Source organism: Equus asinus, chromosome 5 (genome assembly GCF_041296235.1).
Source record: "Equus asinus isolate D_3611 breed Donkey chromosome 5, EquAss-T2T_v2, whole genome shotgun sequence".
In the NCBI taxonomy this organism is placed as follows: Eukaryota; Metazoa; Chordata; class Mammalia; order Perissodactyla; family Equidae; genus Equus; species Equus asinus.
In genome coordinates this window covers 46,429,217-46,446,771 of record NC_091794.1, presented here as the reverse complement: position 1 = coordinate 46,446,771, position 17,555 = coordinate 46,429,217, and the positions used below count along the sequence as shown (strand labels likewise).

The 17,555-nt window shown below is 34.3% G+C and overlaps 1 protein-coding gene across 7 annotated transcripts in view; it reads left to right on the top strand.

The window, feature by feature from the left end:
- The window catches only part of NLGN1 (neuroligin 1), an 841,421-nt gene that overhangs the window by 353,272 nt on the left and 470,594 nt on the right, over positions 1-17,555 (top strand). For 4 of the 7 annotated variants that reach the window (XM_070509425.1, XM_070509424.1, XM_070509426.1 and 1 more), the window contains exon 3: positions 16,855-16,914. The exons of the other annotated variants lie outside the window; for them this stretch is intronic. In XM_070509425.1, coding sequence (XP_070365526.1) covers positions 16,855-16,914 — 60 coding nt within the window. The remainder of the gene's footprint in view (positions 1-16,854; positions 16,915-17,555) is intronic. 7 annotated transcript variants of the gene reach the window in all.

The following is a 17,555-nucleotide window of genomic DNA, read 5'->3' as shown; positions in this document are numbered from 1 at the left end:
TGCCACATTCTTATTGTATTTTTATACTTTTGTTTATTTCATTATGTTTTAGGGAACAAATTTCTCTCACTATTTGATGTTTGTCCCCCTTGGATATTTCTTGATAATTTTCACATCTTCCTTACAGTACATTCCTTAATTTTCCTGAAAGTATGTTCTGAATTGTTTCAAGGTGGGTTCGTTGCTTTGTCTAAAAATGATTTCTTCCTGCCAGCCTAAGTTTTACTAAAGGCTAGTATGATATTATATGAGATAGTAAGGTGGATGTTCTTGGTGATAGGTGAACCCCAAAGAATAGAAATTATTGTCAGTGTTAAATAAATTTTAATCCAATACATGGTGTGAAATATTTTGAGATATAGTTTATTTCTTGGCTCAGTTTCTAAATATGAAAACAAAGGAATAGAGTTATTTAATACTTCCAATGGCATATATAAGTATACATGAGTTTGTGTATATATGATATATATTTATTTATACATATGTATTTATGTATCTGTCTATGTCTCTATTTATCTATCTGCTATCTATTTAAAATATTCTCAAAAAATAAAGCTTTATTTGAGAGTGGGCAACTCTGTTTCTTCTGGGCATTGTCTTCTCAAAGAGAAGGCAGCATTCAAGTTGACCTTGCAGTCACATAAACACTTCTAGCTGATGTGTGTTATAACTAAGCCTGTACACAGTGTGGTCAACTTTATATATTAATGTACAGCTTTCCATTTTACTCCCCAGTGATACTTAAAATAGGAAAAGAGTCAAGATCCCAAAAATAGGAAAAGGATTTTCCTCAAAGTGTAGTCCATAGACCTCATTTATCATTAAATTGCTAAATTCTAAGCTGGACCCTGACCAATCTAAGGGGGAAAGGGAGGTAAGAATTGTCATTTTTAATAAGCTCCCTAGGCATTTTTTTATGTACACTCATGTTGGAGAAGCATTGTCTAGAGAACTGAATTTGTTGATTTTCTTACAGGGATTAATTCTGAGAGATCTGTTCAAATACAGAGAGAAAAGTATGTGGGGAAAGTATTCCAGTTGTGAATTTTGTACATCGAAATTGTCCTGAATATCCCTATCAGAAAAACGTCTGGGGCCGGCCCGGTGGCACAGCGGTTAAGTTCACATGTTCCGCTTCTCAGTGGCCCTGGGTTTGCCGCTTCGGATCCCGGGTGCGGACATGGCAAGCCATGCTGCCATAGGCGTCCCATGTAGAGTAAAGGAGAGGAAGATGGGCATGAATGTTAGTTCAGGGCCAGTCTTCCTCAGCAAAAACAGGAGGATTGGCAGCAATCAGCTCAAAAAAGAAAAAGAAAAATGTCTTCTTTCTTGCTTTTTTTTTTTTTTTTTGGTGGTGGGCCATTTTACTCTTTCTATGCTCCTGTTCTCTTGTGAGTTTTCTCACTGCCCTTCTGCTTAGCAAGGAAGGTCCAGGATAATCAAGCAGCCTGCAGAAACAAATTTCTATTCCATTTCAACAAAATAATGTTGCAAATTATTTTTTCTCAGTTAAAAGTTATCTTTAGGTGGATCGTAAAGCATAAATGAACACTAATTACATGCAATTAAAACATTATTAAATACTGTTTCTTAACATGTACCCAAAGAGGTGAGTTTTAATACTAAATAAATACAGATTCATCCATATTCAAAGGAAAAATACATAGGAATGGTAACTTAGGAAACACATATTGGGGTGATTTTCTCTTATAAAAGGGATTTATTTTTCCAAATAATTCACCACAGAGTGTTCAGCATTGGAGCCTCTCTTAGTGTGTTTAAAATTTACAAACATTAATTCGTGTGCAAATTTTTGAAACACATCTCTTTCCTAAAGTCAGTTGCATATTTTTTATCACTTTAAATTTTAATATAGCTGTTTCAAGATTTCTACATTAAAATTAAAATTCTGTGATATTCAGGACATGGCTGTTTATCTAAATGTGAAATATTTCACAAAATCAAATGTGATTTCCATATATTTGAAAAAACGTTTGTTGAAAAAGCTTTCATTGTAAAAATACTGGGGATTAAATATAAAAGCATTTATATTTATGTTGGTAAGATTTTTTTTCTTCAAAGTCGATCTTGACTGCCAATAGCAAAATACTAGTATTAAATATGTTATCTTTGGTAAATATTATTATTCTAGACTATCTTACAAAAAGTAGCTTGATTTGAGGCATTTTAGTAGCTTAAAGGGAAGAATGAAAATGCAGGGAAGGAGAAATCAATAATGAATGGGGCCTCTTATCCTATATTGATTCTTGTAATCCAGCAACCATTAAATACTTGAGAGATAAGCCTCTTTTAAGATGGCATGTTTATATTTTGAAGATCAAATACTTTAATTTCGCTCATGGGTACCCAAACACAAATTCATGCCCAAGAAAGAAACTAAACTTTCATTGGCTGTGTTTCCTATTTTAGATGTCCTTAAACTGAGCATCTTAAAGGCGCATTGTGAGTAGGGTCACCCTCAAGCAGTTGCTTCTTGCAGTGCTGGTGAATATAATTACCTTTTAAACGGTACTACAAATTATGAAAATAAAGCTAGAACATCACAGTTGGTAAGTAACAGAATTAGCAAAAATATTTTAATATTCAAATAATTTAAAAGTATAATTTCATCCAGAATATCATTCCTAACCTTTTTGCAAAAAGTTTTGGCATTTTAACTGGGTAAAGTATTAGAAATGCTAGCTTGTTCCAAACCTGTCAACTCTCTTCTTAATGAGTATTATTATAATGAAAATAAAGAATTGCTATGACATTTTTGCTTTTAAATTTTCTGCACTTTTTTTTTAATGATACAAACTCAGACCTGACATTTTGCTGAAAAAGAAAAAGTGTTTTTTTAATCCTCATTTTCTGGTAATTATTTTCAAATATATAATGACTAAGTATTAAATGGACAAAGGTTTTATTAAATACATTTGGAAACTTCATTTTTTAAAAGACACCTCAAAATACCTATTTTTTTCTCTTACAGTTATTCTAATATCAATTAACCTAGTTTTTAAATGTTTCATTGACTATGTTTTAATAATAATTCTTAATATTTATTGTGTCCTTAAAATATACCAGAGCTACACGTATATTACTACCTTTAATCTATGATTCAGTGTTATTTCTATCCCCAAATTACAGATGGATAAATTGAGGGCCAGGTTTGCCAAGTAACTTGCCAAAAGTCTGACAGCAGGTAGGATACTGGAGCCAGGATGCAACTTCACAAAATCTGATTCCAGAACCTGTGTTTTTAATAGGCACATAAGGAAGCAGGAGTATTTGAATTAAAAAAAAAATTAAAAAGTATATAATTACTCTTCTTTTGAATACATGATGCATCTAGTCCCTTGTGTCATAGCCATGACTTTTGTAAATAGTAGTCTCCACTACTCCCACGGTATGTGTGAAAAACCTTTTGCAGTGTGTTCACAGACACCATCTTATTTGATCCTACAACAATCTCCCTAGCTGGCTAGAAGACAATGTTGTCTCTTCCTTTCTTTCAGCTAAGGAAATGAAGGCTCAGAGATATGAAAGTGACTTGGACAATGTCATACAGATTGTCACTTAGTTAAGTGGCAGAACTCAAACTGGAACCCAGACCTTCTGTTATTATTTTGGACTCTTTCACCACAGGACTTGGTAGCTGTCATTTTAAGATGAGCCATCTCATGCCATTGAGGCCTCTGGGTTCTGTGGGAGCAAATGCCTCACGGCTTCACAATCTGGTCCCTAGTGTGCCTGTGGCGTCCACGTCCCTGGGATGAAGTAACAGTGTCAGGTTCAGATTTGATGTTCTCCATTTAAATAACCATGTTTCCTGCCTTCTTCCAGACTGTCTCTCTCTCCCTTGAAGCTAATCCCGTCCTGCTTACGCAGCATCTTTGCGAGCGACAGAACATCTAGGAGACTTGTTCATTCTGCAGAGCACAGAACTCACACATGTCTTTTTTTTTTTTTAACTACTATTCTATTAATCTCCCTGGAAGCAATTTTGTGACATTTTTGTGATGTCCTATGGGAGCACAAAATAGTCCTGATGGTGTGACTCCCAGAGTCATACAGATCTGGGTCCACATCCTGCCTTCTCACTTATTAGATAGAAGATATTGGACAAATATGTCATTTTTCTAAGCTCCAGATTCCCCTCCCAAATAACCCATAAATGAAATAATAATAATAATCCTGGGATTTGGAATAGTTGTGAAGAGTCAGTGAGCTAATCCGTGTGGAGTAGTTAGCATAGCATCAGTTTTCTTGAACAAGCTCATTAACCTCTGTTTTCTAAAATATTAAATGAAGATAATGCCACCTACCTCATAACTATAGCTAACATTTTGCTTGACCATTTACATCCTATCAAATAAGCAATTTGGTATGTTCACTGATTTAGTTCTTACAACAACTCCATAGGTGGGTACCAATATTAATATCATTATTTTACAAACAAGGCAATGGAGGCATAGAGAAATGAAGATCATAGAGCTTGCGAGTGTCAGAGGCAGGATTTGAAGCAGCTAGTATAGTTCTAGAACCTATACTTTAAATCAGTATGCCTTATTGCTTGGCTTAGCCCGACAATTAAAAGTGTATGAAAATCTATTATGTGTTAGACATATAAAATAGATGCTCAATTGATGACATTCAGAAGAGCCCTTTCTGCAGGATTGTCATAGTCAAAATATGGAGCTACGTGTAACTTAACAGGGGAATTTTTTTGAGTGAAGAAGTACTTTAACATAATGTTTCTGGCAATCATTGGTGGAAAATGTTTATGTAGCCAACCACTGCTACACGCCTTCTAGGAAGCTTGGTGGGTAGACTTCATGAAGTTTGCATACTATTTCCTGGTGAAAAAATACTCTCTTTGTGTATGGTAAATTTGTCTCAGCATTTTTTAAGCTGATGTGGGATACCATAATCACCTTTTTGCCGGTACATCTTGATGATAGATATGTGAAAGGAATGCCAAAATATTGGACTCTAATTAAATGTTTCTAAAAATTAAGCAATGGGAGACTGGATCACATATATAAATTCAGTGGAAACCGTTTTCTTATCTATACATTAGATATTAGTACGTATTAAGGGATTCACAATTCAAAGATAATTATCATTATTATCATTGTACTCAATAGATCAAACACCATACTAGGAATTACACATCCATGATCTTGAATCCTTATGATAGTTCTGTTATGTGCGGATTATCTGACTCCAGATTTAAAGAAACCGAGTAATCGAGTGGGTAAGAAAATTACAAAGGTCACGTAGCTGGTAGGTGGCTGAATGGAGATGACCAAATTCTAAAGTCCTTTTTCTTTAACACATATTACACTAGGAGGTATACATGTGAATATGGATGTATGTGTATGTATGTTAAGGATTTGGCTTGAGGCAAGTGATAGAAGAGAGGTGAAGGACAAATAAAAATTTAGCTGAACTTCTCTATGTTAAGCTCTTTACTAGGCTTTTAGTTACTATTACTTTTAGTTATTATTATAGCAATATTGTTGGGGGGGGTGGCACTCTGCTCCGAAGACTATGGAGTTAGAAAATGTGTCCAAGATTACACAACTAACACTTGAAAGAACCAGTATCCAAACCTATCCTATTTATGTGTGTCTCCAAGCCCATTAAAACCCAATCATAAAATCAAGTTGTATTAATATATATTTTAGGAAATATGTTTTAGAGGCATAGACTTCTAGGTGCGGAAACGTCTTTGAGATTAATGCAGTAATAGTAAAAATATAAGTTGTCTAGTTAAAAGGATATCAGTCTATAACACTGTGGCTTGGTGCTGGGAGCCCCGTGCTATGTAAGCATTAGCCCTGTGGTTTCTTAATCATGCTACAGCAAGGGCGTGTGGGGAAGCATCTTAGGTGCCAGCGGAGAGGGCCTGCAGGGGCTCGGGCAATAGCTGTTCACTAACCTGTACAGAGCATCTCAGAATGTCATAGCCTCTGTGGCCAGACATTAACCCAAGCTACTCTCGTTCTTCTTTTAATTCAGGTTGATTATTTAACTTTTCCACGCTTAAATTACTCCAAACACCACTCAGGTTAATAATATGCACTACTGGGAAATTGTTCCTCTTAAATGATATTTCTTACTGGGTTTAAACTCTAAGATCTTTGTCCTTCCAAATCTGTTGGCTTGTTTTTATTTTTTTCTGACTTTTCCTTTTAAATATTTTCCTTTTAAATATTTCCACTTATGTAAATATTTATTTTTGTTTCAATTTAACCTCAAGGGCATCTAAATAAGATGGTGGTTAGGGGAGCACTAAAGGCTTGGTAACTGTGATACAGTCATGGTAGATCTATTGGTTTGTGGTTTATTTCAGAGAGATCTGTGTTACATTGGAATCCCACACCCAAGTTTTCCTTTCCATTGCTTGTCTTTTATGCCATGAGACTTCCTTTAAGGGAGCTGACTAGATTGTGTGATAAGAAACCTGAGATCTTGACCTAGCTCTGCTTTTAATTAGCTTTGAGCCCTGGGCAAAATCAGTTAACACTCTCCTTTTGTTTTCTTGAGGCACTGTGAAATGAGAGGGCTTGATAGTCACTCAATAGGTCCCTTCCAGGTCTAGTGCCCTATGAATCTGGGCACATCATCCCTGGATTCACAAGCATTTCTATCGTATCTGGTGTAAACTTAACATTTACTGTATCTGGTGAGAGACAACACAAAATTGTTGTCCTCGACAGACCCCAGCCTTTGTGGTAAGAGAGAATCAACCCATGTGGAGTAGTACAAGCAGTAGAAAGAGAAGTGAAATTGCACTTTATTGAGGACGGGAGATGTTAAGCAAGAAACGGCACACGTGAGACTGGAAACTGTCAAGAAGTCATCTCAGAGGAACACACACTCACCACTAGTCCAGCACCCCCAGGACGTTCGCATTAAAGAGTTTGTCCTTCACTGACTTATTACCCAGAAAGACCCACTCAGAAAATGGAGTTTTAATCATTATTGCTTCAATTTATTTATCTCATTTATGGAGGTAAAATTTAGTAATGTCTAGGAATGAAGCTATTTTCACAGTCAGGTCTTGCTGAACGGTGTAGAGCTTCCTGAAGAAGCAGTGTAGGCCAAAACACACACTAGTACTCCTTTTTTTTCAATGTAAAAAAATTTTACACATTATTCTAAAGGAGATTCCCTATGCTCATCCACCTCCTCTCCTCCTCTCCGAAGTGAGTGGATTATACTTAGAACTTTAAAGAATCTTTAAGGAATTAGAACTTTAGGAATCAACTTTATGGGATAAAAAAAACAAGGTGTGAGTGTGAGCTCACTTTTTTGTGCAACAATGACTAGATTCACAATGGAAAAAATTGTATTCTGTTTTGGGGTGTTTTTTTCTCATATATTTACCTATATTTTTTGGCGAGACCATTTAAATTTTACTCTCAGAAAATTTCAATTATCTAGTACGGTGTTATCAACTTCAGTCACCATGTTATACATGGGATCCTCAGAACTTATCCATCTTATAGCTGAAAGTTTTTACCCTTTTACCAACCTCTCCCTATTTCCTCCACTCCCCAGCTCCTGGCAACCATTTTTCTACTTTGTTTCTATGACTTCAACTTTTTTTTAGATTCAACATATAAGGGATACCATACAGTATTTGTCTTTCTCTGTTTGGCTTATTTCACTTTGCATAATGCCCTCCAGGTTCATCCATGTTACACTAAATGAGAAGATTTCCTTCTTTTTTTAGGCTGAATAATATTCCATTATGTACATATATCCCCTTATTTTCTTTATCTATTCATCCACTGATGGGCACTTAGGTTGTTTCCAACTTTGGCTGTTGTGAGTAATGCTGCAATGAACATGGGAGTACAGGTATCTCTTAAAGATGATTTTGTTTCCTGTGGATATATATACCCAGAAGTGGGATTGCTGGATTGTAAAGCAGTTCAATTTTTAATTTCTTGAGAAAGCTCCATACTGTTTTCCATTGTGGCTGTGTACAAGGATTCCAACAGTGTATAAGGCTTCCCTCTTGTCCACATCCTTGCCAGCATTTGTTATCTTGGCTCTTTGGTAATAGACATCCTAGCAGATGTGAAGTGATGTGTGGCTTTGATTTGCATTTCCCTGATGATTAGTGATGTTGAACACCTTTTCATGTACCTGTTGGCATTTGTAGATCTTCTTTGGAAAAATGCCTATTCAAAGTCCCTTACCTATTTTTCAATTGGGGTTTTTGGTTGTTTGCTATCGAGTTGTATGTGCCTTGTATATTTAGGATATTAACCCCTTATCAGATACGTGGTTTGCAAGCGTTTTCTCGCATTCTATAGGTTGCCTTTTCATTTTGATGATGGTTTCCTTTGCTGTGAAGAAGCTTTTCAGCTTGATGTAGTCCCACTTGTTTATTTTTGCTTTTGTTGCCTTTGCTTTTGGTGTCAAATTGAAAACATTTGCCAAGACCACTGTCAAGGAGCTCACCTCCTATGTTTTCTTCTAGGAGTTTTACAGTTATATGTCTTAAACGGTCAACTTTTTAATCCGTTTTGAGTTGATTTTTGTATATGGTTTAAGATAGGGGTCCAGTTTCATTCTTTTGCATGTGGCTATCCAGTTTCCCCAACATCATTTATTGAAGGGACTGTCTTTTCCCCATTGTATATTCTTGGTCTCTATTCTGTTCCATTGATTTGTATGTCTTTTTTTTTTTTTACCAATACTACACTGGTTTGATTACTATAGCTTTGTAATATAGTTTGAAATCAGTAAGTCTTATATCTCCAGCTTTGTTCTTTCTCAGGATTGGTTGGCCTATTCGGGGTCTTTTGCAGCTCCATACAAATTTTAGGATTATTTGTTCTATTTCTGTGATGAATGCCACTGGAATTGTGATAGAGGTTGCATTGAATCTGTAGATCACTTTGAGTAATATGGACATTTTAACAATGTTAATTCTTTCAATTAACGAACATGGAATATCTTTCTATTTATTTATGTCTTCTTCACTTTCTTTCATCAATGTCTTATAATTTTCAGTGTACAGATCCTTCACCTCCTTGGTTAAATTTATTCCTAAGTATTTTATTGTTTCTGATGCTATTGTAAATGGGATTGTTTTCTTAATTTATCTATGTTTATCAAGGATATTGATCTGTAATTTTCTTTTCTTGTAATCTGCTTATCTGGCTTTGGTGTAAGGGTAATGCTCACCTCATAAAATGAAATTGGAAGTGTTCCCTCCTCTTCTATTTTATAAAAGAATTCGGGAAAGATTGTTATTATTTCTTCTTTAAATGTTTGGTAGAATTCAGAAAAAGATGTATTTTGGAAAGCAAGGGAATGAAGAGATAGAATCCGAAAAGAAGAAGAGTCTTATGGTTGTCTGGGTTATTTAGTCTAACATAATAGGAAAAAGGAGATAGTAAGGAATTTTACACAAAGTAGGGAAACAATGAAGTGGTGTTTAATGAACACTAATCTGAACTGCATTTTCTAAAAAATATTTTAAATTACTTGTTTCCATTTTAAATAGAAAATATCTTATTTTTGCTCATGAATTTCTAAAACATCAAAATGAGTGTTAAGCTATGTTTAGTTTTCATCTGTCTTGTTATAGCTATTTTAAAACTCACAGTATAAGATTGTTGTATATGCTTTTGACTTCCTGTTCCCTTGGAGTGCTTGCAATTTTAATCTTAGAAGGAGGTGAATGTGTGTACATTTTAGCTGATGATAATTTATGATGATTAAATCTTTTTCTCTTTGGGTTTACCACTATTATTATCTACAACTTCAAAACTCGATGGTATACAAACTGGCTTGGGAGACAGTCTAGAGTTTGGATGACAGTGGGAGCAACCATAAGGCTACTACGATAATTTGGGCACGTGACAATGCTGGCCACAGACTAGGCTAATGATAGGGAGTATCGGGAGAGAGTGAGGAGAACAAAATTTCTCTTTGAAAATTGATGAAATCTGGCTAAGACTTTAGAAACGGAGAGAAGGGTTACATCTCTTAAAGCTAAACCTATGTTGCGAGGTAAAACTGGCTTTGAGGTGGACATGATGAGCATCTTTGTTGTACTGAGATGGGGTGAAATATCCAAGTAGAAATACCTTGTGAAGTATCTATCTTTGTACGAATATAAGAATAGTTAGGATATGTTTGTTATTTCTCAGTATGTTAATTGTTAGGGAAAGTAAATTTAATTTTAAAAGTATATTTAATAGAAAACTTTTAAAATACTTATAAATTGCAGATGTGCTGGAGTCTTAGAGTTTATTTTTTGGTGTTATTAATTTTTTTCAAACAGAAATGGAATAAGAGGTTATAGACTCCTTTTCCATTATCTAGTTTGTTCTAATGAAGGTATTCTCATCTGATGCGAACAAACATAATGCAGGCCTGTGGATAAAATATTCTCAGCCATATGTCTTAGAATGACTTTGCCTCTTTCTGATTTTCTGTTTAAGATTCAGATAGGCCAGAGTTTATCAGTATGAGCTTAAATTCCTTAAATGGATTCCTATTGCTTTTAGGATTAAGACAAAAATCCCCAGGCTAGACGAGCTGCATGTTCCAATTGATGCCTGTCTGGCTCTCCATCCTCATCTCCTGCTACTGTCTGTTCTACTCCCTGTATGCCAGCCACACACACCTCCAGGCTCCGTCTCATTTTAGGGCCTGTCCATATGCTATTTTTTTTTCTGGCTGGAATATTCTTCCCACCATACCTCCCATCCCCAGCCTCTTCACCTGCTTAGTATCGAATTAACCTTCAGTCTTTAGGCCACATTGCACTTATTCAGTGATGATTTTCTAAGCTCAGCTAAGTCCCCTTGTCTAACCTTTCATAACACCGAGATTTTTTTGTCTTTACACAATGTGTAAGTAGTATATGTTTATGTGTGTGATTATTTATTTAATGTCTCTTTCCCTGACAAAATTAATTTTCATCAGGGCAGGGCTCTTGCCTGTTTTACTCACTGTGTGTCTTCAGCACACAGCATAATATATATTTGTTGAATGGCTGGATGACTGAATACTGCGGCCATGCCGGGGAGGTTGGACTATTGATGACATTCCAATCGTCAAGTCTTGCTGAGATAGCTCTGGGCATCTGGGGGCACTTGTGTCCTCACCATATTCCAGGTGCATCTTTGGATAATGTGTGGAAAGCCAGGGCAATGGAGAGTATGTCTTCACAAAGTACTAACAGGTTTATACAGCATACAACCACTGCTCCAGATGAAAAGGGAACATTATTCTGACATCTTTTATGTTATAAAAACACTTCATCTGCGTTAAATAAAATCGAACAACTACAGTGTTAAAAATATAATAAGCTCGTGAAAATTTGGTGATGCTCAGATTAGGGTTAGCCTATTTTACTTACTTCTTATCTATGTAAATTTTTCCTCCAGATTCCATCATTTTTATTCTAGACAGGATTGCTTTTGACTTCAAAGTGTTGTAATCAAGGTAATTCTATGAAGGAAAAACGTGTCTTTCTTATAAATATAAATGAGCTTCAACATACTTGACCCCAGAAGATTTCTCTTTCCCTCTTTCCTGATTTTAACATCAGATTCTCTTTTTCCCAAAAGTCATGTTCTAAGCTGTGCTCTGTCTCTGAAGGACTGTTTGAGGGAATATATTTTGTGTTCGTGTAGGTGTTTTCTTCCAACACAAAGATAAACATAGAGCATGCCTTCTGCTTTCATCCTCCTGGAAGCTGGCTCCTTCTATAGCCTGTGTACATATGAACCACTAGCCTAAAAAGACAGCTCACCTAAAAAATACTCAGACATCATGAATGGCATAGCACTGCCACCAAAATTTGCATAGATATGGATTCTTTTCAAAACTATCAATTGTTCCAAAGTTTACGTGCATTATCTCATCACAGCAGTCTGCATTATATTTTTATTTTATCATAATGCACATTTATGACATTACTCAAAAGTATATCCTTTTAACTGAAAAATTTTCAAGACACAAAATGATTTTTCAGCTGTGATTTCTTTATCTCAGTTAATATAATCAATAGTTTAAAAAGTATGATAACTTTTAGTTAAATATCAAAATAATGAATCTTATTCCAAATCAGTCACTTCACTCACTTCTGTATTCCCAAGAGGTGCATGTTGCAGTTATATAAAGTAACTAAATTTCAATGGGTAAAATTCAATAGCTTTGCAATGATACCAACTGTTATTATATCTAATTTCTAAAAGTTATTGTATTTTGATGTTTATCATTTGGAAAAAATAAAATACAGTAATACACTGCTATTTTTATTTAAAATGTATTTAATTTTGGCATTGTCCTCTGTAAGGAAAAGACATAGATTTTTATATCCTTGAGCCTAGTTTTATAAACTACATTTTGTCCTAAGAACATCCCTGAAAAGATTTAGCCAGCTTCCAATTGCTCAGAGCAATAGTGTCATCATCCTTAAATTCTCCTATATGATGGAAGTGGTCTTAGGAATTCTTTAACATCAAATTCCTTACCTCAAAGGCTGCTGGGTAAAGAGGGTGAGGAAAGAGGAGAGCAGGTATCCAGGGCTCTCCATCTATTAAGATGGGACTCACTGGAGCCTAGAGCTCTAAATAATACTAAAAGTTTTAAAGACTTGTTCTCTTAAGAAGGACACATTTCTCATCGCCAGCTTTCTAAGTCAGGAGCTAATAATACCCTCAACCTTCTTGCCTTTTGCAGATATGTGTGACACAAAGTACGGGTAATTTCTGCTGAATTGAACCCGTAATGAAGGAATTTATAATCAGTTCTAATGTATTTGAGACCTAAAGTATATTAGCCCTTCATCAAAGGGAATGATAAAAAGCAGCATTAATATGCGTGGATAGTAATTATTTCAGAGCTTACAATTATTCTCCAGTTAACTACAGAGAAATGCTGATATTTTTATTCCTTTTTTAAAAAATAAAAGGCACTGTGGTCAGATTTTGAAATGTAATAATGCATCATACATCCTTTGTAAAGGCCAATACTTTGAATTATAATTATGTTAATGGTAAAGGAATTATTTTGGATTTAAGTGAGTTCAAAGTTCCTGGTTAAGAGTTCCCTTTACCTTCTTTAGTCCTGTTGTTTCACCACTGAATCTATTTATTGCCAACATGAGATATAAAATATAGTAATTACTCTCACTCCCTTTCAGTATGACGTGAGGTCCACTTTCCTATTAACTCTAATGAGAATTATGTTTGCATTCCTCAGAGAGGACAGACACCATAAACTTTCAAGGTAGAATAAATCACTTCTACACTCAGGTTGAAGAGGACTCATTTGCTTTATATTTTGGTGCTTTAAGATACCCATTTAAACTGCTGGTAATGAAAATACACTGTTTGTTGTTTAAAAGAAGCATAAGCTGTGGTTTGAATGTTGTTAATAATTGTTATTTCTATTGAAGGATAAATGTTTGACCCTTTGGAGAAATCATGTTGATCACCTTACAAGAAAACATGGTCTCTAAACTGTGGCTGTCTAATTTTCATAAGAAAATTAAGGACAATTACCTCTCACAATATTTTATTTCTATTTAACAAATCTTTAACATCAGTAATGACATCAATTATAGCAGTTTAGAATAGAGGAAAAATGAGCTAGAGTTGCTGATATCTTAGAAAGAAGGGAGCTCAAGGCAATGGCTGTTTTCTTTCTAGCCTGGGAATAAGGGATCTGTTTCTGTAATCTGCAAGCATATGTTTCCTCTATTGAGTTTCTCAATTTGCAACCCCAGACCCTTTCAGATATTTAGCCTCAGTGCCTTTAGACATACGAGATAAAGGAAATCTGTTTTCTTTCTTTTTCATAATCATTTTTGCCAAAAACTCTTGCCCTCTTTATCCCAGAGAACTTCAAAAAATCATATGTAAAAAATTCTTGATGTTAAGAAAACTCAGTTATGCTGGAATCACTAAAGGATTCCTGGAACCTATATTATGGGAAAAATCTAATATCATCCAATAATAAAGTTTTATTTAGTATTCAATAAGTGAAATTCTTTAGTTGAAGGAACTCAATGTAATCCTTCTCTAGGATAATGACGTCCCCATCTATTTATGATGTTGAAACAATATCTGTATCTGTTTCTAACTCTTCAGATTTACTACAGTAAAAGATGTCCTGTGCAGTGTATGTATGAAATCATTATTTCCCATCAGTTAAGAGTCACACAGCTTCCTGACTAGGGAAGGTGATAATAATGTAGCAAAAAGCTGATTCATCCATTCCATCCATGGAAAAATTTTCTCATTGTATATATGGTATTATTTCCATGGTTTCTCTCCTTATGCAGACTTAGAGTCAAATAGCAACTAAGAACTATGTCCCACATGCAAACAAGTGGGAGATCACGTTTTAATAAAAATTCTATTTCTATAGCATCTCATGTAGACCCGAGAGCTAGCAATTTTTTGTGCGCGCAAAGTTCGTGAAACTACTGGCTGAGCGGCTGTAGAACCTGAATGATTTTCCAGAGAAGTCATGTAGATTGCCTTGATTGCCTCTAGGAGGAGAAAGAAAGAAATTTCCTTCTGAATCATCCAAGAGAGATATCTTATAAAGCTCTGCACATGAAGAGAGTGACTTAATTTAATTGTGATAGGTTTTACATGTGTCTCCAAATATTAGTGAACTGATGATGCAGCAAAAAATTTTGAGCTAGCATTACTTGTTCTTAATATAGCCAAGAATTAAACAAATTAAATACTTTAACTAAAATTGGAAAGTAGATAGTGGTTTTGGCAACAATGAGTAACTACCGCTGAGCTTAATCCGTGTGGTTAGCCAGTAAATAAAACCGTAACTTCTGTATGTCATCCTTGAAAATAGAAATGCAAGAAAATATATTTGTTGAAGTCTGTTCATTTACTGCTTTAGGTAATTACAGAAAAGTAAAAAGCTTGAAAATATGATTTTTTTAAGTCCAATATTTTGCATGATGTTTTAAAATCAGAAATATTTTAAATCTAGTTGTGATACAGCATTTTTAAAATTAAATTTAAAGTATTTATATATTTCAGAAATGCAGCAACATTGTTGCATGGACATCAAATAATACTGAGGGTACTTTTTTGCACTTAAACAGGGTCATATTAAAGAAATGGATTTTTCTGTGAACCTGTAACTGAGTGCCAATTAACATAAATTATTGCTTTCATCTAGGTTTTCTCTTAATGGAATGATTGCTTATAGAAGTGACTATGAAAGTTTATCACTTAATTTATTGTGTACAACTCCTGTGTCTGTATTTGGAATGAACTTGAAACCTTGACCTTACAATTGAGTAGTCAACAGATCCCGTCAATAACATCATCAATTTCTCTATTTCTAATCTTTTGATCTTTGCCAGTTACTACCATTTTTCAAGGCTATCTCTCTGAGCTGATGAAACATAACTGTATTATATCTCATTTTTTCCTTCTGTTTTCTGGGATGGTTATTTTCATTCTTTGATGGTTGTGGTTGTGATATTAGGTGTAGTTTTGAATTACAAACATAATACACAGTAATCGCTGAAAAGACAGAAATCTTTCCTCAAATGTTTAGCAATCTTTCCCTATGAAGTGTGCTTACAGTTAATGCCTGCTTCTTTGCTATTTATATTACTGAAATCAATACATGACTTTCAGTCCTTTTTTTCCCTTCTCTTCCTCTGACTGTTATTTTATGCATGACAAAATTCTCTTGCTTACTGCTATGTGATTGGCTGTCTTTTAACTTGAGTGTCCTGTGTTTGTAATGATTGCTTTTTGCATGAGGATTACAAAATGTCAAACAAATTAAATGGTTGTTGAAACAAAAAGAAATGTGGGGCTTCATTTGCTTTTTTGTGTGCTGAATATGTCAATTATGTGACACTTAAAATTACTTTCATATGGCCTTCGACTTCCCCTTTGGTGTGCTCCTTTATTCTAGCAAATTAGTATTGTTAAGTATAATAAAACATTTATTAAACATTCACAGTGTTTTAATACAATTATTATCCTAAAACATGATCCCATTATAAATAACTATACTGGGCATGAAATTGCACTAGGGCGTAATTCCATTATACTCCTAAATTGATTATGAAATATAAGCCCTGACTCTGCATCTGCCTTAATAACTAAACACTGACTTCTATTGATGGCACCTTTGCTCTACCGAGCGATATGATTATCTGTTCATACATTTATGCAGGTTGCAAAGGTCTTAAATCCATAGCTAATATTTAATCAAAACACATGGGGAAATATTTGTGTCATGACAAGTAATTTTAAAAAGTCACAGTTTTGAAAAATGTAAGATATAAAAATGTGTAAAGCCCAAGTATTAATGCTCTTCCAAAAAAAAGAAGAAAAAAAAGAGGAAAAAAGCCCTAAAAATGTTCATATTTCTGTTTTCCCTAATGTTATTATATTGTCCCAAATTAAAGAATAAGTTTGGCCTACTTTCTTTATTGTTGTCACCAATTCAAATTAGAAAAGACACTGAATGAATTGAGTTCTTTCAGCTCATAAAACTGTTCACTTTTTTGTATGCAAGCACTGGGTATTTAAAAAAATTATTTCCTTTGTTTATGACTTGAGTTTCAAACCATAATGTATTTTTTATGCTGGATATATTCACAAATCAAATCTTCTATGAGATATTTTGGGGAAAGGGATTTTTTTTTTTCTTAAACAAAATAGTCAACTTTGACATAACCACTTCCCCATTCTTTTTGGAAATATCCTTGAGAATTTTAGTATTTACATTTATTTTTTTCCCCTCAGTCGTGTTTATTCTTGAATTGTCTTTTTTTTCCCTCCATTTCTCCGTTCTCGATCCTAGGTCCCCTTACAAAGAAACAGACAGATGATTTAGGTGATAATGACGGTGCTGAAGATGAAGGTATTTTTTCCACCAAATCTATTTGCATGACAAGGGCCTCAATCACTTTTTCCACCCCTTTCTATTTTTTTACTTCTTGTCTTTTTTTGAAGAATTGTTTTTAATTCCCGTTTTTGATGTGTTTTGTCTTCTTGCTTGTTACGTATAAATACACATTTTTAATTTTTTTTAAAAAAATGAATGTTAAGTTTTACATTTTGATGCCAACCATTAAAATGTTTTAAAAAGAGGGGCATTTTTTGTTTTCTTGAACTGACTTTTGATATGTTTCATCCCATGTTTTGACTGAAATTTGTCCATATTCTTTGAACTAACAGTCCTGCCCCCGTAGTCTCTCTGTACCCATTTTGCATGTTTTCTAATCTATGTAAATATTTTACCCAATATCAAAATGTGTTTCATTTTTACATTTGATATTCGTTTAAAAAAAGCCCCACACCAATAAAATGAAGGACAAACTAAAAGCTCATCTAAAGTGTTTCTTGAGCAATATGGGTTAGATTTAAAAAATACTGTTTTCTGCTGATTTGCTTAAACATCACATAAATAAATGAAATTGTATAAGTAAGAGAGGCATTAAACCCATTTAGATAACTGTAGTAAACATTGTGTAACCCCTTAAACACTCTGAGCAGATTCAC